Raw genomic sequence first — 24,522 nt, forward strand, 5'->3', positions numbered from 1 at the left:
AGAACTCATTTGTTGCTCATAGTAGAGATTCCCTCAGGTTCACACTGCTCTGTATTGGTGTAAGTTCTCAGCATCCCCAGAGTCCTGCCCAGCTCTGTCTTTGAAATGTTTATTGGGAAGGTCTAATGCCCAAAGCAGCAAAGGTGTGTGCATCTCCCATCACCATCACACTACACAGCACTCTTTTGAAAATAACTATGATCATTTCCTACAGAATATGGAAAATATGTTGTGTTCTTCAAAAGCTTAAGAATTAACAGTGATGTTTTCACAGACTGGGGGAAAACTCTCTCATTTCACATAAAAATTTTGAATTCAGTCTTCATTTTTCCCCCCCATAAATGTATAGAAAAAGGCTTTCAATTTGGCAAAGAAAAAAAAAGGCAAATTAAAAGTGAATATGCTTTTCCTGAATTTACATTTTAGTTTCTTTTCTTCCATAATTTGTATAGTGAACAAAAATATTTTAAAAAAGATCAGGATAGAATTGACAGAAACATCACAAGACATAACACATGGAATATGATAGGTTTGGAGCACAAAGCCATTTTTAAAAACCAGGTTTAACTGGCTGTAATACTGTTCTCAGGCAATTGGTCTGAAACAATGTAGAAAAGTTGAGTTTGTAGAATTTTTAGCAAAAATTATGATCAGGAAAAGACTAAAAATTGTTACTGCGAATCACTGAGGATGCCTCTTAAGGCATCACATACAAAATAAACTTTCTTCAAGTCACACACCAGTGTTGTGTATAATTGATCTAAAAACAACTCACCTGCTCTTTTTGCAGTAAGAAAGATACAGATATAGAGAAAATATAGGTCTAGGAATAGAATTTTATTTTATTCTAGAAAGCATCATGCATCAATTTTTTTTTCTTAATGATCCTTGCCCAGCTCTGAGATGAAAGAATAGCATTTACAAAGTAAAAGGATGCAAAAGTAAGGTCAGCACCATAAGAGGAATGCTCTTCTCTTTACAACTCCATTTGATAGACAGTGATAAAAGAAAACAGAAGGGAGGAAAAAAAAAAAAGCTAGGTAGTTCAGTGGCCTTGCATTTTTATTTTCAACATTCAAGATACTTAAATCTAAACATCAAGATACCATGACTCTCCTAGCAATACTTAACAATTCATGTTCAGCAAAACTTGCTCTGTACATTGAGAATTATTCAAGAGTCAAAAGATAATTGTCACAAAGTACCAGCTAATGTGCAAGGCAGAAATGGTAAGAGTCCAGAAAAGAGAGGAAACAAGAGAAACCAAGGTGAGGAGTTTGTCCCTCTTCCAGTCTTTTGCAGGCTATTATGACTTGCTGCAAAGGTCAAAAAAATGGAAGGGATGTGTACTCGAGCTGGCTGGGATGGGACAAATATCCTAATATTATCCTGTAATACCCTAGTTTCATGGGCCAAATAGCCAGATGTTCTTAATCCAAACTCTCCCGTTTCTTACCTGCAAGCAACTACAGAATTACATTGATTTAAAATGTTTGTTTTCCTTACTTTTTATTAATTTTCAAAATTTTCTCCATGTGGTTCTTACTGCAACATTTCCAAGACTGAACAGTTTTACCAAATCTCCAATCTTCCCCAAGCAGAAATTCTAGTAAAAGAATTAGGAGCTTTAAATGGCACATTGTCATTATGACGTGCTGTCTTAAGGCAATGGAATAATTCCTTTCAAGTACCATAATTTTGCATCACAAATCGATTCTAAAATCTTCTATGCAAGCATCTATAATTGCAATACATGTAAAATTATTTAAATTTTATTAAACTATTAACCTGACTCATTTATTAAAGAAGGGTTCGAACTACAATTATCAGGAAGAGGCAGCTTTTTGTCAGTTGGGGAAATACATCCTTTGATTACTACCACCTTTCAAGGTCACACATATGGACTTTTAACAGCAACACTGAAGCAGCCTGTTAAAACAACTGCTTTGTATCCAAATCATAGGAAAACTATTTAATCCCAAAGCAGAGGGTGGTGTAACCCAAGCCAGTTGTATTTTTCAGACTAATAACAATTAGCACTTGAACACCTATTGCAGTAAACAGCGTTTTAACCTTGAACTTTACCCAGAGGAGCCCTCATCACATCACCACCTTGAATGTGACATCACATCACCACCGGGAGAGGAAGGAGACTCTGAACTTTTCTTTCTCTTTCTTTTATTTATGCTTGGGCTTCCAGCACTGCACATCAGACAGCCAGGGTCTTACTCTGTCCTATATCAGACCACAAAAACACAAGGCGCTTTCTCCAGTGTCCTCGCATCGACAAATCACAGAGGCACATCCCACAAACCCTTCACGTGAGCAGTTCCTTCCCTCTGGAAAAGCATCTCTCCTCTCAAGGATTTCAGCTAATGCTTCTGGCTTATAAAAGATTAAGTGCAATCAGCTACACTGAAGGTTTATAATGCGGCCCTTGATTGTATTTTCTGTGCACGCATTTACATCAGGCACACGAGTTATATAAAATAGTTTGGAGTACAAAAATATGGTTATAACATAGGAGTACCAAACAGCACAGAATTAGAACAGTTTTATTATCATAATACCAATTTATATACAGACCCTCAAATTAAGGATTTTTTTCTTTTTTTTAATTCTAGGTATTCTTCCCAAATCGACAACTGTAGTGTACACTCTAAAAACTGCAAATTAACAACACAGATCTATTTTAATCCCTACATTGTCTATGCAGTCTGCACCAATCCTCTCTCTTCCACACAAAAGTGTATTATAAATAATCTCACAAAATGTCACGTATGTTTTATTGCACATTGTACATGCCAATATTTAAAAGAGAGGCTCAAACCTTTCACTTGATAACGAACTGTTTAAATAACTAGCATTTACTTGTGTTATGAATACTATTGCATTTTTCAGGCTCTAATGTTAAATCATAATTTAAAAGAAGAATAGCAGAACAGAAAATATGCCTTGAACTTTATAGTTTTTGTGAAAAAAAGAAAAAGCTTCTTTAATTCTGCTGATCTCTACTTTATAAAGTCATTAAAAACATCTGACCTAATTAAAAATGCTGTTTCGAAATTCCGTATGTCTTACTATAAAATTATGCATGTAGCTGCTTGTGCAATCATCTATTCCTTCTATTTTGCAGAATTAGATGTCTCTGTGCTGTACCAACCAGCAGGATGAGTTACACAGGTCCTAGTGTGAGCTACAGGAGTTGTTTTATCAGCCTCTGCTCTGCTGCTCTGCAGGGGCAGGACATGAGGAGCCTGCCAAAGACCTGGAGAGCTTGGGATAAAAGGACACTGGGCACAAATGGCCACCCAGCATCAAGGCCATGTATAATTCCTGTTAAGCAGATCTCTAGACTAAGGAATACAAGTAAGTTACCATTAATATGTGGGTTTATGATATGCTGCACTAAAATACGACTGCTAAACAAAGAGAATGATTGGTTGTATGACAGATATGTGCCAGCTGGTAAAAATGCCTCACTGGATAAAAATCTACATTTTGAGGGTTAAAACTCTGGCATGAACAAAAAGATTTCAAAGTCGATCGATCAAATGTTTTGCCAAGGGTTTCTAAAGCTATTAGCCATCAACAGCTCCAGAAAAGGATAAAAATAGCAAAACCAAACCACTAAAATTGCACTATTACAAAGAAACAAGTCCATGAAAGGGGGAGTCACCAGCTGCAGTTAGGGGACAGCCACTTCGAGAAGTCGATTGTTTTTTCGCTTGCAAGTTGGGATGTTGCCATTTTTCTGGCTGCCTTGTATGAACTTCACACACACTTTGTCTTGTTTGAACTGGACCAGAAACCTAAAAGAGGGGATGGTAAAAAATTTAGTTAAGAGAGTGGAGAGAAAAAAAAAGACACATGAAGGGCAGAAGTCTTTTCCTGTTGGTTCTAAGCATCACTCCAAAAGATGTCATTTTCAACTCTGTATTAATAATAAAGAGTTAGGGAATAAATAAAAAAAGCCATACTTTATGGTATGGCTAGAATCTCCTTCAGATGGTATTAGGTATGGCTAGAATCTCCTTCAGATCGTATCTCTTAATAATTGTTTTTTGCCTATAACTGTGGACATTTTACAAGTTAGTTTGCTATTCCTTTAGAAAAAAAAAAAAAAAAGGCAGTTTGAAACAGAATTTCTCTTCTACCAGAAATGCAGCAAAGACCATTTCCAACTACTTCACCGTTGGCCAAAGGGACTTCTCTGTTTTCATGGAAGATCAACGCTATGTAGCAACATAGGGAGTTTTCTTCTGATTTATGCTTAATTTAGTCCATCTGGTATTTCAGCAGCTCTCATATGTCTAATCCTTTGTTAGCCTTTATAGCCCCCTGCTCAGCAACTGGGAAAATTCACTTCCTGTCCAGCAGTCTCCAAATTTAGACATTTTCTACAGTTCAGGGTAAAGTAATCTGGATTCGACTCTTCACTTTTTACTGGAAGGGAAATCTCATTGAATGTGGAGAATTGCTTTTAAGAAAAAACAACACCACAAAAACCCAATGTGCTCCTGTGGAGCCTCAAACCTCTCACGGATCTAGATAGCAAGATAAAAAGCCATAAGGCAAGGCAGTGCTGCCTCTTGGCTCACATGCAGTGTTTGCTGACCTAAAAAGTCCTTTGTAATGCAGCCGATTTTCCCTTTTAGCATCCTTAAAAAGTCCTCCAGCAGAGGCCAAAAACTTCAAAGAATTTGCTCTGCAGCCGGAAACCACAAATCAAGCTGACGGCAGAGCTCAGGGGAGGAAGTGGCCTCTGCTGAGCTGAGCTGCCCTTGGGTCCTGCTTTCCTGCTGCACAGCCCAGGCACTCACAGCTTGCTCAGCACTGCATTTTTGGGGTGCAGCATTTACAGCTGCACCCAAAAATGCCTGCAGCTCTTAGAGCCATTGTCTCCTCACCAACGCTGCATTTCCCTACACCCACTGATCCGACATTATGCATGTGAATGGTGTGTCTCTTCCTAAACACAGCCCTGCATCAACAGATTTCTCACATCAGCTCCCTTCCCAAAAATCAGGGTAGTCAAAATAAGGCCACATTTTCTCCTCAATCCCTAGTTGTGCTTGTGTCTAAACTCTAGCAGGGAGAAGACTACGGCTTCACCATCAGAGATGGAACAGCAAACAGCTTAAAATTATTTAGTCTGGACAAACTCAATAGCAATATACACATGAATGTTTTTAATCTGCAAGAGAAGAAACAAAAACCACATCCCAAAAAGCAAGACTCCCTGAAAGCAGGCTCTTTTCCAGACCTAAGGCAAGCAAGGCTGTCCAGACTAGTGCAATGCATGCTTAAACTTAGCTTCAGTAGTTTATTCCTTTGTAGCCTCCCTTAAACTAGAAACTTACTGGGGATAGCCACACTCTGTTAGAGATCAAAACTCACATACTCTTGAGGAAATTAAATTACATCTGGTAATACAAAAAAGGAAAATGGCAGATTTATTTTCAAGGAAAGAGCAAAATTAGCCTTTTAATAAATCCTCAAATCTGAACAGATACAAACTGTATCCACTACCATGACTCTAGAACACACACAGAGCATGGTGCAGCCAGATAAAATGGTTCAGGTTTTGCCTACAGAAAATTTATTTAACCATTGTTAAAGGGTTCCAAATTTTCCTCTTTATTCAAAGTGAATAAACCACCTAATCAACATTACTGAAAAGAGGGGCCACTTCACAGAACAAAAGTGGCACATGGCAATGGTGGACTAAGTGGGAGGCTCTTCCTCAGCAAACTTTAGGAGTTCACTCACAAACATTTTTATTCCATAGTTAAAAACACCACAAGGGCAGTCCTTATTGACCAAAATATGAAACTGTGCCAATCAGAAATAAATATTATTTTGAGATGCAGACTTTTCATCAAACAAAGCTTTTAAACAACCAAAACTCCCAGACAACAATAGGTTGTTACAGCTTCACAAGAGATAGAGCCTCATAAACCTACAATGGATTGGGGACAGGCTTTGTATTCATTTTAGGGTTATTTTCAGAAGAACTTGGCACCTAGTGTCCACTCTAATCTATAAACATCTCATAGTAATCTGTGAACTTTTCAGTCACATGCAAAATTGTTCTCTCCAATGTAGTAACTCTCAATTATTTCTACCAGCAGCAATTCTGCTTCACAGCCCTATTTGAAACTACTTTAACAAAAGCACACTTTCTGTAATGACTTTCAGGGACATAAAAGCCAAAATGAATACTATAAATGAGTAGACACTGAAAACTGGATCCTTCTTTACAAGTATTCTGTCAAGAGAAAAGAAGCATTAGCTACACAACAGTGTTTTGTTATTCTGACACCAGCTACTTGACTTTTTAGCATGCTGCATTGAAGGAAATGCACTCTTAAGCAAACAAGAAACATACTCATCAGATATCTCAATGTTGAGCTTCTGTTTGGTTTGGCTGAGAGTAGTGCGGTAAAGTTTAGTGGCCATTTCAATGAGGTGATCACTGCTGAGCAGGAAATCTCCTTTACTGGCAGCTTCTGAACCCTGAAACAGAAAGGAAAGCAGTGAGGACTACCAAAACCTCGAGTATGATTAAATGGCAGCCAAGCAGGAGGGTCTACAAGGAGTCTTCCCTTCCCTGTTCAAGAAAACAATCTTTTGTCTTGCAAATTAAATAGGGATTGCAGTGCAGTGTATAGGATCAAAATATCATTTGCACCCAAATAATCTACAAATCAGGTGAGAAAGAAAAAAAAATCCCTTGTGGCCCTAAAGGAGGCCATCTTCATTTTCCTACAAAACTGTAGTGTTTCTGTATCCCTGGTCTGGATACACCCCAGCAAGCTTCCAATACTTGTGGAAAGGAGCAAAAGCAAATACCAGGATTAGGATGATGGCAGCGAGTATGAAAAGACACTGTATATAACAGTCTTCAAATTCATTTAGGCTAGAATACAGATGCCAGCTTAATGATTTTAGCAGAGCAATGGTTACAGTGCAATGAGGCAAATATAGCACTGAGCTAAGTTCTTTAGAACTGAGTAACAAATTAACTGTTCCTCAACGACTTCTTGGCATCCCATAAAGAAGAGAGAAATATTCTACCAGCATATGTAAGGAAAGCACTGGCACAAGGTACCTGAACCATATTGCAAGTGGAAAACTCTGATCCTGAAGAGACTGCAGTGAAACACAAAGTCTGATTTTCACAGTTAAATGATTGTTCATAATGTAATAAACTGTTCTCATTTGGCTTCAGCAGCTTTAAATCAAAGGTTTTTGTCATCTATGGCAAAGTTAAATACATTTCTAAGCCTACAAGCTAGACCCCTATGGTTTAATGCTACAAGATAATTAACAAACAGATTTTCATTGCTGCACATAAAACAGTCATATTGTCATGGAGTGGCAACCAACCTCCTTGAGGTGCACTGCAAAGAATCCATCATTTTGGGAGCTCATGGACACTTTGGTAACATCTCCCAGTGGAACCTCTGACTTGATAGTCCCAGATTTTTGATCCGCAAGAAGAACGTTATTTTTGGTTAATAAGAAAATCCTGGACGCAGCCTGTGAAAATGCAAAAATGCAGATCATTGTCTACATGAAGAGAAAACTGATTTTCACTGAGCACCCACTAAGACTCCAAGGAGTTCACAGAGCTAAAAAGCTTGTCCCACATTAGCAAATGTGAACATTTGATATTCAGTAAAAACTGCAGATCAGTTAAAATCAGGTCAAATTTATTTATGTGTCTAATTATAGACTAAGAAGCTTAGCTCATTTTGGCACATATGCTTAGGTATAAACAGTTCCTTTAATTACTGGCTTACAGCTGTAAAATTCAGAAAGTCAAACTCTGAAACTATGCAAATCAGGATAACCTCATTTCTCATGCTGCTTAAATCTCCAGGAAAATCATCACACACTAAGTCTCTATATTCAGCATTATTCACCAAAACTATGATGGAGGGCAACACAAATCACATAAGTACTTTTCAGAGTTATGTCCTCCTCTCTTTATCTCTTGGAATTACCCTTTAGGAGGATAAGCATTCATATTTTTAAAAGACAAATGTTTTTAAAGTATAAAATGTGTGTTCTTAAATTTGTCTTAGAAAATAGTAAGAAAGAGAAATGAGAACTTAATCCACATCCACATTTTTCTCCTGTAAACTTTAAAAGAATAAAATCTTTATTAAAATTAAGAAGTAGCTGCCTTAAGCACATAGAACCATAGTTCATTAATTTGTTTTTTAACCTTGAGAGCTGTAGCCTATGAAAGTACAGGAAAGATATTGTCTTCATTTAACTAGTTTCTTCTAAACCAGAAAATTAACTTGGCATCAACAATGGGTAACCTAATTTCATTCCTACAAATGCATGAATGACATCTACATCTGAGAAGTTAAGATCTACTACTTCTAATATTTACACAGATATGGTGAAAACAATTAAGTTTACTAAGGCAGAATAATACTTCCTGTTTTAATAAGTATAATTTAAATGCAAAATATGTTCTATGTTGTCAGAATAAAAAGGTACCCAACTTTAACAACTTTATTCAAATGATACAAGAAACTTGCCTCTTCGCTCCAAAGAGCTTTGGAAGACAGGTAAAGCTAGAAGAGTATGCCACTCATAATTTTAAAAGATAATGAAATGTGATAATCAGAAGCTTGACTGACAACATGGACATTGAAAAGTTAAGTTTTCTGAATACTTGAGTATGATATTCTCTAAATGTTTATTTTCTTTAATTGGCAAATAGAAGATCTTAGTTGAGTACAGAGACTACATTTAGTTGTGACACAATACAGTCTGTTACCAGTTGATGAGATATCCTTTTTGTTTGGAAAAGTCACTGGAAAATACAGAACAAGAATTTAGTAATCATTATGTAAATTTAAAGAGGTGTTTAAAATCACCACAGTACATAAAACCAACATCTCCAGTCTTGCCCTTAAAAATACACATTATTTTAAAATCTTCAGACTAATAGGAGTCTTGCTTTCAGTGCATTTGTAACCAAAATGATCTACCCTTCTGGATAAATCAAATCCATGTGATTACCTTCCCATTGGCTCTATTGATCTTATTCACAACTTCTGCAATAATGATCTTTTCATCCACAGCATCTTTGAGCTTTTTGTACTTGGGGTTCTCGCTGATCTCCAGGTAAGCTCCTTGGAATGGCTGCCCAACACTGCAAAGGAAACATGAACCAATGAGGAGATGCACCAAGCATCATTTTCAGTGATGGTAAATGAAGAGAAAGTTATCACCAAAGACAGAATAGAATGGGGTTTTTCCTTGCTCTGGAAGCATTTTCCAATTAAATGGGCCCAATTGCTTTGGATATCAGACACACGAACATCCCTGCAGATGCAGTCAACTGTGATTTGAAATCACCCAGTGAGTCTCTGTGAAAACAGAAAATAAAACCCCAGTAGGGCTGACACGACTGATACTGACAGGCAGGACGTCAGTGGCAGACATGAACTCGCCTTCAAGATCTGCCTTGTTTGTGCAGCATGCAGCAGCTCCTTGTCAAGATCTGCTGCACTTGCCAATTCCCCCATCTTTACACACCTCAGGGTGTTAAAATAAGGGCTTCACTATGAATTGATATTGTGTCTGCAACTTTAAAAATGGTGATTTGACGTCAGCCAAAGCTTTGCCAAGACGAGCCCAAGAGAAACCAATGCATTATGTGGAACAGCACTGCCTTTGCCATTGCATCTCGTGCACACAGGGAGATGGGAAGGAAGAGGAAGGATACTGGAATTCTAGTACCCACAAGTCCCTCTTTCTCCTGAAATAATTATACTACAGACAGAAAATTAGCCACATCCTATGAACCATTATCATGTAAATTAAACAGAAACTTTATTCAATAATTTTTTCTACCCTTAGGCAAATTAAAAAAAAAAATACAAAAAAGAAACCCCAACAAAACAACAGTAGGAGCTAATCAGCTCTGGATACCAGACAAAAAGACATGGAAATGTTTCTAAATGAATGCAGGGTAGGGAAAGCATTCCAACTTTCCACCATGTTGGAGCTTTGGGTTTTTTTGGTCTTTATTAATTACCATTATGAAACCATAGTCAGCAAAACAGTAGATTCCCTGTGGACTTCATCCCTGATCAAATGATGATAAGTTATAGCTAAAACTGAAATGAATCAACAGCTCCTCTAGCACGTATAGCACTTAAGAATGTCTTGGATAAAAATGACTCAAATAAATAAATATATATGTGTGTATGTGTGTGTATATTTTGCTGTAGGTTATTTCATTGTTCAGCCTCAGTGTAAAAAGTACCAAACCAGGGATATAAATAGAATTCCTTCCTTTCCAAGGAGCTCTATGCTGAGCAGATGTATACTGACTAAAAAGTAAAAAAACCTGCTTGCTCATAGGAAAGTCCAAAGGCACCATCTTTCTCTTTTCCCAGCAGCATAAAAAGACATCCCAAAGCAAATAAGGAACAAACCACAAGCTAGCATATATAGCCATTAAATGAGTGATCTACTGAAGGGGGAAAAAAGAGAAACATATACCGAGTACATTACAGGAAAACAGGAAATGTCTCAATAAAAAAATGACACAAAACCAAGGAAACACACAAACAACAAGCAGAGCTTGTCCATGCATGGAACTGTTCCCATAAACTCTTGTAGATCCCTGTTCCTCCCTCTGCTGAACCTTGCTTCTCATTCTGTTTGTTCCTGTTCAGCTCAAATTGTGCTGCTAAGAGAGAACTCTCTCTCAATGGACAAGATGGTTGTTTTCAAGAAAAAAACACAATTTATAAGCTTGTATTCACTTAAAAAGTGTAAGCTAACTTATATCAAGGACAACATATCTCTCTTTTGTCAGTTTTACTGCATACCAAAATAAGCATATTCCTTAAAATTAAATACTACTTCACTTTCTTGAATAATGCTGGCTCTATAAATAGCAATGACAAGAATCTATCAGTTTCAAAGAACTCAATAATCTGAGAAACAAAAAAACATATTTGCAGAGATTTCACACTATTAAAAGAAAAAAAATTCTAAAATGGAAATATAAATTTCTTTCAAGTATCTTTAAGTAAATTTCTTTTAAACTCTTAAATTACTCAGTCTTCACCTTAGAGCACTATGAATGTGCTAAGTTTGAACACAGGAGAGCTCCTCAGCACAGCTCATCTGGGAGTGAGTGACATTGTCACTTAGAGCCTTCCAGCTCACTCTGAGTTATTACTGCAGGAAACAGCCTGAAGGGAATGAGGGGAAAGGGTGAAAATTGTTTCCTGGAAAAAGGTGAAAATTGTTCCCTCTTGCAAGTTCCCCAAACTTGTACAGCATGAGCATGTCAAGGGGGATTAGACAACAAACTACCATGGATTCTGGACAGAAGTTCTTGCTATCACAGGACTGGTGGCTGTAACATCATTTAAGTTTGCTTCCAACTGAGGTCAATTTTCAGGATGGTAAAGGCAAATGATGGAGAGATGTTGTCAAGCAAGGAAAATGCACTTTCCTGCTTAAGATAAAAAGCAAAATCCTGCTTAGTTTCCCAAATCTATGTGAGGATATTGAATTTGTTGTACACTGAAAGCAGCAGAATCAGTCATTACCTGGCTGGATATAAAGCCTTCTTGTCCTTGAAAAGTTCACTCGCTTCCAGTTTTTCTTCATATATAAGCTTTTGCTGATCTGTGAACTGATCTCTGTACTTTTTACACTACAAAACAGGATATATTAAACAAACCATAAAATTATCTTTCCCAATCTCACAGCACCACAGACTAATGTTTGCTCATTGCTCAAGATGCACATTCTTTGTATGCTTCTGAAGTGATTCAGCTCCATCCTACGTGCCACTGATAACAAACAGGAGAGGTGTTTTTCTCCTCAGCCATTCTAGATACTTTTGAATTACACCAGAAACAATATATAAAACATCTCTCCTAAGTATTTTGCACTCAAACATGAGCTTAATCTATGAGACACCATTCATTGGAAGAGTGCACTAAAAAAGTTCAAAAAAATATAAATACAATTCTACAATTTTGGAAGTTTATGTAGGCAGAGAGGAAGAAAAAGACAGCTGAGAGGATGAGTTTTGCAGGCTCAGAAAGAAAACCTGTTCCTTGACAATTCACAGAAAACACAGCCCACAAGATCAGTAAAACATCCCATCAGCACTTGTACAGATTCTCTCCATCCAAAGATCCAAAACAAATTTCAGCTAACCACAGCTTATAAGTAAAAAATTCCACCCAGCACTTCCAGTGTGGGTCTAAGTCCTGGCCATGGACACAAGTATTACAAGCTATTAATTAACAGGCTGATGGCAGGAAGCAAACCTCCCTCCCTAGCCCCAGAAAGGAGTAGCCAGTATAGTTATATCCCTAGCAGGCCCAAGGCAGTGATCAAAAAACCTACTCCTTCCAAAGAAATAAAATTATCCTGGCTGGAATAGAAGGAAATAAATCCTAAAAATAGACCCTTTTTGAACAAAACTGTAGAAAATCATGGGAAGAAGTTCTGCACAGACTGGACCAGAATGTGTCCTACCCTCCACAAATGGAAAATCCTCTTTAGTTCCTTGTGAGTTGAATCCAAGAAAAGGTAAGGCCTCGCTGGCCAGTTTTTATCTATTGGTGATAAAGAAGGCATCTTATTCTTCATTTCCAAGAAGTATTTTTGCATCTGTGATAAAATTGAAGCAAGATGTTTTATTAATGTTCAAATATCAGAGTTATTGCAGTGCACAAGGAAAAGCAGATGCTCTGTGATTAAAAAGCAAAGGTACCAAATTGCAACTCTCAGCTCTCATAAACCAGAATATGGACTTTTAAAGCCAGGTATATTGAGAAAGGCAGATTTAGATATCACAGAAGTGTGGCAAATACTTTGTACCATTCCTATACCTCCAAAAATTATCACTATCCTTTCTTTACAATATCAGAATATTAATTTGTCACTTTTCCATGTGCTTGGACATTTCCTTACAAAGACTATCATAACACAACTGCGACATTTGACAGAAAATAAAAACTTAAAACACAGGAAGTGTACATGTACTTTGTACAGATATATACATACAAGTCTCTGAAGGGTAAATTCATAAATTTTTCTTCCAGCATTGGCTCTGAAGAATTTCCTGTATTCTCTACGGACCTGGAAAGTTAAACAAACCCTCAAAATGAATATAAAGAGCAAATTTGTTTGCACATGTGCTACTTTAACAAGCTCTATGGTAGAAGACATAAAAACAAGCATATGTACATGCAAAGGGTTCCCTGAAATAGGAACATCACCTGGTCACACTTAAATTATGTGAAGCAGACCATGGACCACGATATCTGAAAGACACCTCGGCTGACCTGAGTGCAATTACTCGCAAACTTATCAAGGAATTTGAAATCCTTCCCTCCAAAAAGGCAAATTATTCAAATATTGTTGAATTTGCAGCATGAATCTATTTTCAATAGACTTTTGCATAAAGCTGGACTGGAAAAAGTGAGACATCAACACGGATGATACTATTTTGTTGTGTCTAAAGTGACACTTATTTGAAGTTAATTACAGAGTTAACTGGTGAAATTTTCAATTTTTCTCCTTTAACATTCTTAATATAGAGAGTTTGCTATAATAAAAAGGGTTGGGTTTTTTTTTTTCCAGAGCACACGTCTGCATGAAAAAATTCTTTTGACAAAAGCAGTCCTCATTCCAAAAGAAAAATAAGATTTTGGTGCTTGGTAAGAGCAGAGAATTAACACAAAGATTGCTTAATGTCAGCCAGCTTGATATTTGCTCCCAAAATTTATTTAAAAATCCCATAAAATTAAAAACTAATCAAAAAACTGAACATCATAATTTTTGCAAGCAATATTAATTTTAAATACATACTTGGAAGTGCAAGTTTTAGAGTACTTTTGCCTTTTGTATTTCTATCAGTGCTACTTAGAGCAAAATTCAAAAAAAGCAGTAAGGGAGAGCCCACCTGATTTGCAGTTTTATGTGACACACAGGCTCACCTGAAGTCAGCTGAAACATCCCCCAGTTTTTTTGCTAACTCTGGCACAGTCTGCAACACACCTGTTATGGGTTTTGGGCAAAACCCAGGGAAAACATCATGGCTTTGCATAATTTACCCCAGAGCAAAATATAGTGGTTTTAGCTAACTCACTATGTGTTGCTGGCTTCTCAGTAACCAGAATATAAAGGGAAACCCATAGCATAAAATCCTCTTCAACTCAGAAAATAATTTACCTGGCACCCCCTTCTGCCTCATTCATGCATTTTAAGATAAGCCAGCATTTGGAAAGCAAGAATCTGTCACCATTTGTGGACAAAAACCACCCCACAGGTGAACAGATTTTGCTTAATTACACATTAAGATGCGTAACATCTTAAGATGCCACAAAACTGGCAACATTCAGCTGTCATCACACCATGCAAATTCAGCAGATATTTTTTTTTCCTTCTCACTTTATAAGAAAAAAAAATTATTAGAGTTCTATTCACTCATTTTCTGCAAGGCTTAGTGCTCTATAATTAGAGTACATCCTTTATTAATTATTCAGGGATGGTAATTAACACACTCAAAGCCACTCCAACCACAATCATCCCAAATCTCACCATCGACTCTCCTTAATGATCTTGCTTTATATTATTCTTTGCGAGCTGCAAGGTGTGCAAATTAATTTGGAGGAAAGGGACTAATAGACACCCACACATCCTATTGGTGCTGCAGGGAAGCTGCAAAGCAAGCACTGAGAAATGCAAGCTGCTCCAGAAAAGCATAAATCTGGAAAGTACCACAAATGCTATTAAAATCTACTTGGCATACAATTAAAAAAAAAAAAAAGAAACAAAAAACTAAACAACAAAATCCCCACAATTTAATGGTTTAACTTTCATCGTTTTTATCAACTTTAATTCCTCAGCCTCGCATATCATGGGTGAAAACACTTTGCCTTCAAACTACTTGTGGTAACAGTGATATATTGGAATGACAGACTACAGTTTTATTGAGAAAAATCTGTATATTTCAGGTGAGATGGAAACTGGAAATGTAGCTGACACTATTTAACAAACTCATTGAAAACCACAGACTGCAGAAATGCATTGCTGCTGTAATGTGCCTTAAATGTTTTGGAGTCATTAGCTTGCATTTAAATGCGACTGTTTCATATGAAATGGTCTCTGAGTTCTCAGGAGGGATATATCCTTGTTTTAAAATCATAAAAACAGACCTACTTTGGCAGTAGTACCTAAAGAGTGATTCTGATCTGCAGAATGACTTCTTGAAATGGCTCCTTTGTATTTTCCAGCTCTGTTTTCCATGTACGTACTGTAATGGATTTTTTTTTTCATACAAATGAACATGCATTACTATAATTGTATGTTTTCTAACTATTTCATCACTGAACTTTATTCTGCGTTATTCAGTGAACTGTTCCTTTCAGACCTCTGTAATCTACAATATTCCCATTAGCAGCAGTCACTCCAAGCCAAGCCAAACAGATTCAGATTTCTGCAGTTCTTCAGGACTGCATTTGTAAAACTGTGTTATGTAAATCATTTGGGCACAGACCTGAAACATCTGAAGATGCCATTTTCATAGTCTATTTACAGAGCAGAACTACATTTTTCCAGATTACAGATGTGTTTTCTTTTGACAACCAATCCTTGAAAGCAAGGGACTTTCTTGAAAGCAAACACTTTTGTGCATTTCAATTTTTCTAGGAATTCATGGCTGTCACAAGCCACAGGTCGTTGTGTGTAATGCCAGGCCCTAAAAAGGCTGCTGGATGCAACAGGACATGACCACTGGCTTTACACCCTGCCCTCAACACTGGGATCAGGGGTCTACTGTGAGCAGCAGTGAGAGTCAGACACTTCCACCCTATTTCCCATTCTAACAAGCAGAGGTCACAACAAGAAAATACATCCTTGTAATCTTTCCAGATAGGACCTTTGCCAAGGTAGGTCAGCTTTTAAAGTCAACAACTGTAATAGAGTCCCTTTAATCTTCTGTCTTTCTGCAATTCCTGACATGACAAAAAACCCCCAATGCCTCAACATTGGTGTAAGGGAGACAACTTCAGCTTATGACTTTTTCAGCCAAGTCCACGGCAAAAGTTAAACAATGTGTAAAAAAAACATCCCTTCCAGTGAGCCCACACAAAACTGCTTGTTTATTAAGTGTTAGTAAGGTGTGCCACGCTTTATTGAGTTCATGTTAACAAGATGGGAGTGTTGGAGAAAGTACCTTCAGTCCAAGCCAGTAAGCCCAAATGACTGCCACAGCATGCTTACGCCTAGCCTCCTCCTTCAAGCGTTTCAACTCCCTCCGAGCCTAAAAGGTTCAGAGAGTGAACAAAAGAGAGAGCCCGATGCAGAGAGCGCGGGACGCCGCTCCCACCACCAGCGGGGAAGGGATCAGGGGCAGCGCTTCACCTCCCGCGCCCAGCGCCGCCCGAGCTGTGTGAAGCCACGGAGAAAAGCCTCCTCTGCTGCTGCCGTGGCACGCACAGGTGGGAATTTCGTTATTCAGCCCTGTTATTCGCTGTCAGGCCTGCCTCTCCTCTTCTGTGCACACCTCCCATACGTACATTCTAATGGGAGAGTTTTGTCTGCAGTTTTACCGTCAAAATGATGCACGTGAAAATCAAGACTTCCTAAAATCTCACTATCAAGTGCCTGGGCAGGACAGAATCAGCTCTGAAACTACGTGTCATGGTGACTTTCCAGCATTGTAATGAGGGCTTTTATTCTGGAGGTTATTTTTTTATTTTGATATGTATTGAAAAAAAAAAAAAAAAAAAAAAAAAACTCTCCAGCCTGTTAAATGATGTCTGTCTGTGGAATTAAGGGGCAAAGCCATCAAACCTGGTGCATTCCTCATATACAAGGCAATAAGCACCTTCCTACCTTTCATCAATCATTCCATTTTAGGAAAGCAATTTGAGGCATGTGTGGGCAACTCTAACAGCATGTCACATTTTAGGAGATACCAGCACATTTTTTGTTGAGTTATCTGATGAAAACACTCAAGGAAGAGTTCCAGTAATACAGGCTCAGTCAGAGCAGCTCTAGCCCTGTATCTGCACTTGTCAAGCTGTGAGTTATCAGACCTGTGCAGCAGCAGTTCCAGCCTGCACCAGTGATGCTCTCCTTGTGCAGCTGGAAAGGTTAATGTACAGAAGATGCAGACTTAGAAATTATGTTTTCACTCATCTGCTTGGCAGAAAAGCTCCTACTGCACAGCAATGTAAAAGCAAGAGCTATGCAAAGCTAAGTATTTGTCTATCTTGTGAAAAGGAAGGAAACTGAGTACCTGAGGCTCACTCTTGTTTTATTTGTGTTTGTTTGTTTTTGGATTTTTTTGGTAAAGCAAGAGACTTCTGATGATAACTTTTAAACATTTTTGTTCTAAATATTCCCCCAGGAAAAGATAACAGATCACATCAATAAAAAAGTTGTCTCCCTTATCAGACACTATAATTATTTTTCTAATCTTAATTCAATTTAGATTATTATCTTTATATTCATATATATTATTATGTTTAGATTATTTATAGTTAAGGAATAAGGAGACAATTTTTCACTAAATTCTTGTGAGCCAGTTGATAAAAATAACTATTAAATCATCCAAATCTACTAAACATTTAAATGAGGAACTTTAACATGGTTAACACTATCGCATCCACTGGATATATCTTATAAAGATATCAAAGAAATATCTTAAAACTATGAAAACAAATATCTCTTCTGCAGTACTGAGCAATACTTTAGTAAAAGGAGCTCTAGTTAAAAAAAAAATTCTTGACGTATTGTGCTTAATCAAATGTAGAGGAAACCGTGTGTCTGTCAAATTATATCATTACCTAAATATCAAGCCATAACTGAAAAGTTCCAAGACTCCCTAGTATGAAGGAAATTCTGAACATGTTTGTTTGGATTCCCAGGGCTGCCATTTTGCTGGAAATCTAATAAATTTATACCAAAATAGCAAAGGTCAAACACAGCATTATACTCCAGATATAATTTGAGCACATTTCTCCATCCAGTTGGCAAGGTGTTCTAACAACACACTCACAACATAAATAACAACTGAAAAATGTTTCAAGTCTAATGTATTTATGGTTTTCAGCTAAATTAGGAATTTATTAATTGAAACCAATATAGTTTTGACCTCCAGTGAACAGCATTTCAAATGTTCACATAACCCAGAACTACAGGCTGGGGATTAGCAAGAATCTTTCAGTGGGACTTTGCTTCTGAAAACAAACAGCTGATGCTGAAATTCCTGGGATTTTTCTAGAGCTGTAAGTTTAGAATTGCAAACTAACATCATTTTCTGCTAAAAGATCAGCTCATAAAATTTTCCTTTACTTGTGGTTATTGAATTTTCTTTACTGGCTCAAATCACAGCCAGAGAATCAATTAAACCAATCATAAGTAGAATTTAAGGAAAATTAATAATGTTGGTTTGAACTTGTAGATGAAAACTGCCCAGGGTACATATATAATATGTGGTGAAAATCTCAATTGGATCACTAACACAGTGTCACTGAAAGCACTTGTTGGGGCATGGGGAGGAACACACCAAAAAAACCCCAACCTTCTCTCCCCCCACAAACCATGCTTTGCATATTTACATGTAGTTAAATGCATTTCCTAATTTGAGATTACTGTAGTACAGTCATTTTTAATCTAATCTAATGGCTTGTTAGTGCAAATCTGTACTCGGTTGCCATGCAAAGTATTTCCTACTCTACAAAAAACTGGCATACACAATTCTATCAGATTTATTAGGTGTGGCATGAATGGAAATGGAAGGAATTGATGATCATGCTCTATTATTTAAGAGTGAATTGTATTAGTCATGAATTCTCACTATGAAATAGTGATTAAATGCTGATATTGCTGAGTAATGAAGGGGGGAACATGTGATATGTGCATGAGGTACCTTATGTCCAAGCCAGAAAGCCCAAATAACAGCAATAGCATGTTTATTTCTAGCCTCGTCTTTCAGTCGTCTCAGTTCCCTTCGTGCCTGTGATGCATTTGAAAATGGGATATAGAAAAGCTTAGAAAAGGAAAGATTACTGCAAGTTCCCATTGGTGCAAGAAAGAAAGCAAGTAACCAGTCACTACAAACAGCAAAAATTAAAGCGTGTCCCAGCCTCCCAGATTGCACCAGCTATGACATGTTAGCAGCAAAGAGAAACCAAAATAAACCAGTTTAAGCAGTCAAAGCGGTTTAAGGCACTGACAGTATTCCCAGATAGCTATCCTGAGGGATATCCTTCTTCATTCCATGTAGGGACACACAGTTGCACAATTTGTTGCCATTTTCTTACCTGGGTACCATGCCAATAAGCAGCAATTACTGTGGCAGCCTCGTTACAACGCTTCAGATGCTTCAGCTCCCGAAGAAGTTTCCGAGCCTGTAAACAATTGAAAATGTTCTTTTTAACTAACTAGATTTGTATACTTTTGAAGTAGGGCACTGCAACTTGCAAATCTAGGTAAAACCAAAGATCACTGCCTCCAAATCCCCAAGCAAATACATTCACAAATGCTGCCCCAGCCTAAAATTTGCTGCTCTAGGGAGGATTCTGTGCTGCAATAATGCGACTTGCAGGTTAGGTGATCTTAGTTCAATGGCTCAGTTTTCTCCCAGGTTTACTGCATTACCTGAGATATCTATATGTCTGTTTGCATAATGGCAACAATATTTTTTCTCCATACAATAAATGTCTAATCCATTTAGAGTACAATAAAGAATAAATCATAAGTAAATTGCCTGTCTTTAGGTCACACCAAAGGCTGCTGTCATGCCAGGCTTTCATGCACAATGCTACTGCAAAAGAGCTTGTTCTCCAAAGGCAAACAGAAAACCATAACTTCAGATGATGCTTTTAACCCAGTTTTCTTCAAATAATGCTCATGGGAAAAGACAGCACATCAATAGTTAGAATGAAAGGATATTTTAAACTCATTTAAACAAAATTATAAAGACAAAGTAAAAATCCAGAGAAATAGCAAAATCAAATCATGTTACTTTATTGCTGGCAAACTTTAAAGCCTTCTGGGCAGGAGAGACTATTTACACCAATATCTACTAACTGTAGCTCCTTCCTTCCCTGTCTGACAGAAAGGAAACAGACTCCAGAACTAAAGGCAGTTCTCTCTTCCCTATCTACAGGGGAAAGCCACCTTTAGCAGGGTAAAGAAAGGTTAATAAAAAATAGAAGAGCCCAGGGTTGTTTTTTTTGAAGCTAGATAGCAGTAATGGCTTTAAGCATCATGACTGCTTTCATGTGAGCTGTTAGTCTCATTTTTACCTCCTATTAAAGCATCATTCCTTAAATATCTACTAGGATCATGATTATCCCTTCACAAAGTACAATCTTCTCAGAGAAGAAGTAAAGTTGTGGCAAATTGAGGCAGTGTGAAAGCCCACAGCAATAAACTACTTTCTTAACACAAGTACACTTTCACTCTTTTGCTTAGCAGATGGAGATTTGAAGATTTAACCCAGTAACAAATTGCCCAGGCAACCCAAACTCTTTATTTTAATCCTGCTTTCAATTTTATTCATTCTTTGAGAATCCTTTAAAGCATTAAATAACTGCCAACCACAGCTTCTTTCTTCCCAATCAGTCCAGCGCTACATTTTTCCTAAGGCCAATGGCAGAGCCCCAGAGCACCCTTCTCCGGAGCTGCTGGCCTTCTCAATTCCATGGAAGAAGATGCTTCAAGGATAACTCAGTGGTTTAGTGTGGTCCCAGCATTCCACTTGCACCTTTTGCAGGGATTTGTAGCCCATGAAGCACATGCAGACATCCTGAACTCATCTCTTCCACAGCAAACACGAGTGTTTAACAATGGCTGTGGCACAGCCACAAGCTCCCAAGAGAGGAGGTGTGACAGGCAGGAGGCTCAGTGCACTTGGAAAGTGTTTTCTGACCTGCTCCTTACCTCTGCAAACAGAGACAGCTGCAGTAACAGGAAACTCACCTTCCACCCTCTGATGTACGACTGTACTGTGATAGCCGAACTCTTTATCTTCTGGTATTTTTTTTGTTGCTGTGTTAGAAATAAGTATGTGATGTTTAGAACAGAATATTATGTCTGTTAAACACTGCATAATTAGCCTTTCATTACTAACATTTGACAATGTGCTTGAGGAGACAAGCACTAAATGTAAAAAGTGAACCATTTCTGACTGAGCAGATCAGATTGTGTGTTCAACTCGAGGGGAAACAAAGCACATCAACAATGCTGCATGGACAATGCCACTCTGTTTACAGAAACACTAAGTTCATGGTCAGCAGCACAATTGCACATTAAATGCTAACAGTAAGAGCTTTATTTATCTTTTCCACCAGAGCAGCACACAAACTGTCACACATACTCAGGTTTGTAGGCTAAGCTTTTTACCACCTTTTTATAAGACATGTGCTGTTCCTATTACCCACAGCACTTTTATTATGGCTGATGATAACTTAGGAAGAGGAAAAAGTCCAAAACCATGGATTCCTAACTGAGATGCTGGACTACTATTTAAGTATGCCAGGTTGAACAATAAATTTCCTGGACAGCTGAGCATTTTCCTTCTAAAAGGAAAGATTCAGTTCTCCAGTAGCCCAGCATTTATTATAATACTAAATTGACAGACTTTGCAACAGGGCTTTTAGACTTGACATTCAACCCACTCATTGACAGTGAAAATCTCTGTGAGCAAGCTGGAGAGGGTCCTCTCTGGGCCACCCTCATGCCACAGCTGCTGTCTGTCCTGCCCTGCAAGGCAACAGACAGACAAGTGCCTGCAGATCCTTGAGTCAAGCCTCCAGCACAAGGAGTTATTAAAAAAAATCTTTATTCATTCCAGGGATTTCCTGTGAAACCTTCCAAAGCACGGTGCCTACCAGTCACGTTGGGTAAGGAGAACGGTGCCTTTCATCCATGTGAAGAGGCTGAGAAAACTTTATTTTATTGGTCTCTAACATGACCATTAAAACAACTGCTGCCATGTGTCACCAGTGACCCAATAAAGGCTTACAGTTAAGAAATCAGCAGTTCTTGGTTGTGCATTTGTTATCATTTCTTTGTATTTAAAGCTGTGCCAATCTAGCTGCAGTAAGTTCATTTAAAATTCATTAAGAATGTGTGAGATCATAATGAAGCCATATGGGCACAGTGCAACTCTGTAATGATGCTGTTTGTAGGAATGGGGCCTTTCAGTCCCACAAAGTCAGAGAGAAGAGCTTTTACAGTCAAGACGTATGCTTCAGTCATACTTTTTTCAAATGATCTAGACTTCCCCCTAACTATCCAAAAGTGAACCAAACACTGATGGCTTTCAAGAGGATGAACAGAACTGCTTGTCAACTGAAAAACGGGGATTTGTCAACTTGCAGTTTAAGAAGATTTTTCTTTCCGTGTTTTATCAAGGTTTCTGATATGCTTGTGTTATTCTCCAGCAATAACAAAACACAGCTGAGAAGTTCAAGAGTGGTTTTAAAAACAAATAAATCTTTTTTATCACGTAAGTCAGTATTATTTACTAACTGCCAAGAAGACATGAAAGAGTGGTGTAGCAGCGTGGATCAGTTTGTGGCACAGAACACTCAGTCCACACATAGAGCTGAAACTGTTTTGGGATTAACTGTATCAAGAATGATACCAAATTACAAGTCTTAGGAGTTACAATTAAAATAAACCCCTACAGGCAGCATTTTTGAGTCTTAGGCAAATGCTCCAAATAAGGCAAAACCACAAAAAGGCTTAGGAATGACTGAATTCCACAGAACTGCACATGTATATTACTGAACATTTTTTACACATTAACCATATGTTTTGAGAGGCGCTGTAAGTGTTGGGAAGCACAGCATTTTAGCTGAATGAAAAAGACTCTTCCCAGCTGAGCCACACAATCCTGCTCTCCCAGAGTGAAAGGACTCTGGTGAGCTTTTTAATTTTTTAAAAACTAGCACAGTGTAAGCACTTAACAGTACTCTATATAAACTAACTTTTCTTTATTCCTGCTATTGGTACGTAAGTAGTAACATAAAATTGAATTCTTTCAACAGCTCTCTGTACATATTGAAGAAAAAAAATCCTATGAAGGTTATATGTAGTAAACAATGAAGAGACCTCCCCCCACCATGCAGTAAGGATGGTATCTTACTGAGTATCTCCTGTACCAGGAAGCGATCACAATCTGGCATTTTTTCATTAACAAGAAGTGAGTACGGCACTTCCAGCCTCTGTAAATCTTCTCAATTAGAGTAGCCAAGTCCTCCAGACGCTGCTTTCTCAGGTCTTCTAGTTTGAAAAGCTGGGTGTGGGGGTTTTCAGGGTTTTGTTTGATATTGGAAGAAAAACAGCAGGAGAGAAGGGACAAGGAAAAAATACCATAAGCACAGTTCTTGTAAGAGAAATCTCCTCTTTGCTGAAGTCCCCCTTAATTAAACATTGTTTTATTCTTCTCCAGAGCTACAGGCAGGTACACCAACAAGATTTGTGGCAGATACAATGTCACAAGTCAGTGCTCAAAAATTATATTAAATTAAAGCTGACAGTTATTGTAGAATCTTGATTCAGATTGATTTTAATGGGCCTAACATTAAAAATCGCTCTTTTTTTTATGCTTCTGTCATAGCAATATATCAAACCACTGCATGTATAAAAATCTGTAGGAGCCAGGTGGTGGATGATGCTGTCCTCATGAGAGAGGGCTTGATTTTGCAGGAGGCATTTTTCACTTACTGTTCTTGGGTTGCGGATGAATATCTTTGATCTACCGAATGAAAATTCCTCTTCAGGGATTCCCAATTCATTAAACAGCACCTCTACTCCAGCCCTAAGAAGGAGTAAATGAGCTTAACAAACACGACCCCCAGCTCTAAAACATCTTAGTTTACATATTCACAGCTTAATTTGTGGAAGGTATATGAAAGCATATTTTAAACTTTTAAATAGTGCTTGACATAAGAAGATTGAAAACCTAACTCATTTCCTCAGTGTTTTCTTCCACTAAAGGTAAGAATAATCACTGTAAAGATTCAGAATAATTTGATGAAAAAAAGAGCAAATTTTATTTTACAGCCTCAGCAACGGCCTATTTTTTCCTCTTACATCTATAATTATTTTACTTAAAAACAGAAGGAAGGAAAAAGGAAGGGCTCACACTAATGTCAGAATGTGAAACAAAGACTGACGAGTTTGACAAATGCCAGCGTTCCATTCTCATCAAATGTATTTTATGAACACCAATAGAAAAAAAGGAAGTGGAACTGTGCAGATCTTTGTGATGATTATTGCAATGCTATTGTTACCAATACTACACTGCCATCATTCTCTTGATAACCTGAAGACTTATATTGTAGCTAAAAGATGTTAATCAATTCTGAAATCTTGCTTTTGGTGGCCACACGTAAAAGAAATAATAGAAGCTTATTTGCCCATCCCAGACACTATTTGCAAGAATACATGTGAATACTATGCAATTTAAGCGTATATATT

At 37.7% G+C, this 24,522-nt stretch overlaps 1 protein-coding gene across 5 annotated transcripts in view; it reads right to left on the reverse strand.

Annotated features, from left to right (window-relative positions):
* Window positions 1-818: 818 nt before the first annotated feature.
* The window catches only part of MYO1B (myosin IB), a 108,363-nt gene continuing 84,659 nt past the window's right edge, over window positions 819-24,522 (reverse strand). For 2 of the 5 annotated variants that reach the window (XM_077785145.1, XM_021531365.2), the window contains exons 19-31: window positions 23,767-23,860; window positions 23,186-23,335; window positions 21,013-21,081; window positions 19,350-19,436; window positions 18,956-19,042; window positions 16,253-16,339; window positions 13,078-13,152; window positions 12,547-12,681; window positions 11,604-11,710; window positions 9,049-9,181; window positions 7,393-7,545; window positions 6,392-6,519; window positions 819-3,812 (exon numbers count right to left, since the gene is read on the reverse strand). In XM_077785145.1, coding sequence (XP_077641271.1) covers window positions 3,689-3,812; window positions 6,392-6,519; window positions 7,393-7,545; window positions 9,049-9,181; window positions 11,604-11,710; window positions 12,547-12,681; window positions 13,078-13,152; window positions 16,253-16,339; window positions 18,956-19,042; window positions 19,350-19,436; window positions 21,013-21,081; window positions 23,186-23,335; window positions 23,767-23,860 — 1,429 coding nt within the window. In that variant the 3' untranslated portion in view covers window positions 819-3,688. The remainder of the gene's footprint in view (window positions 3,813-6,391; window positions 6,520-7,392; window positions 7,546-9,048; window positions 9,182-11,603; window positions 11,711-12,546; window positions 12,682-13,077; window positions 13,153-16,252; window positions 16,340-18,955; window positions 19,043-19,349; window positions 19,437-21,012; window positions 21,082-23,185; window positions 23,336-23,766; window positions 23,861-24,522) is intronic. The other 3 variants (XM_021531370.2, XM_021531369.2, XM_021531372.2) reach the window with 3 other exon arrangements.

This window comes from Lonchura striata, chromosome 8 (genome assembly GCF_046129695.1).
Source record: "Lonchura striata isolate bLonStr1 chromosome 8, bLonStr1.mat, whole genome shotgun sequence".
In the NCBI taxonomy this organism is placed as follows: Eukaryota; Metazoa; Chordata; class Aves; order Passeriformes; family Estrildidae; genus Lonchura; species Lonchura striata.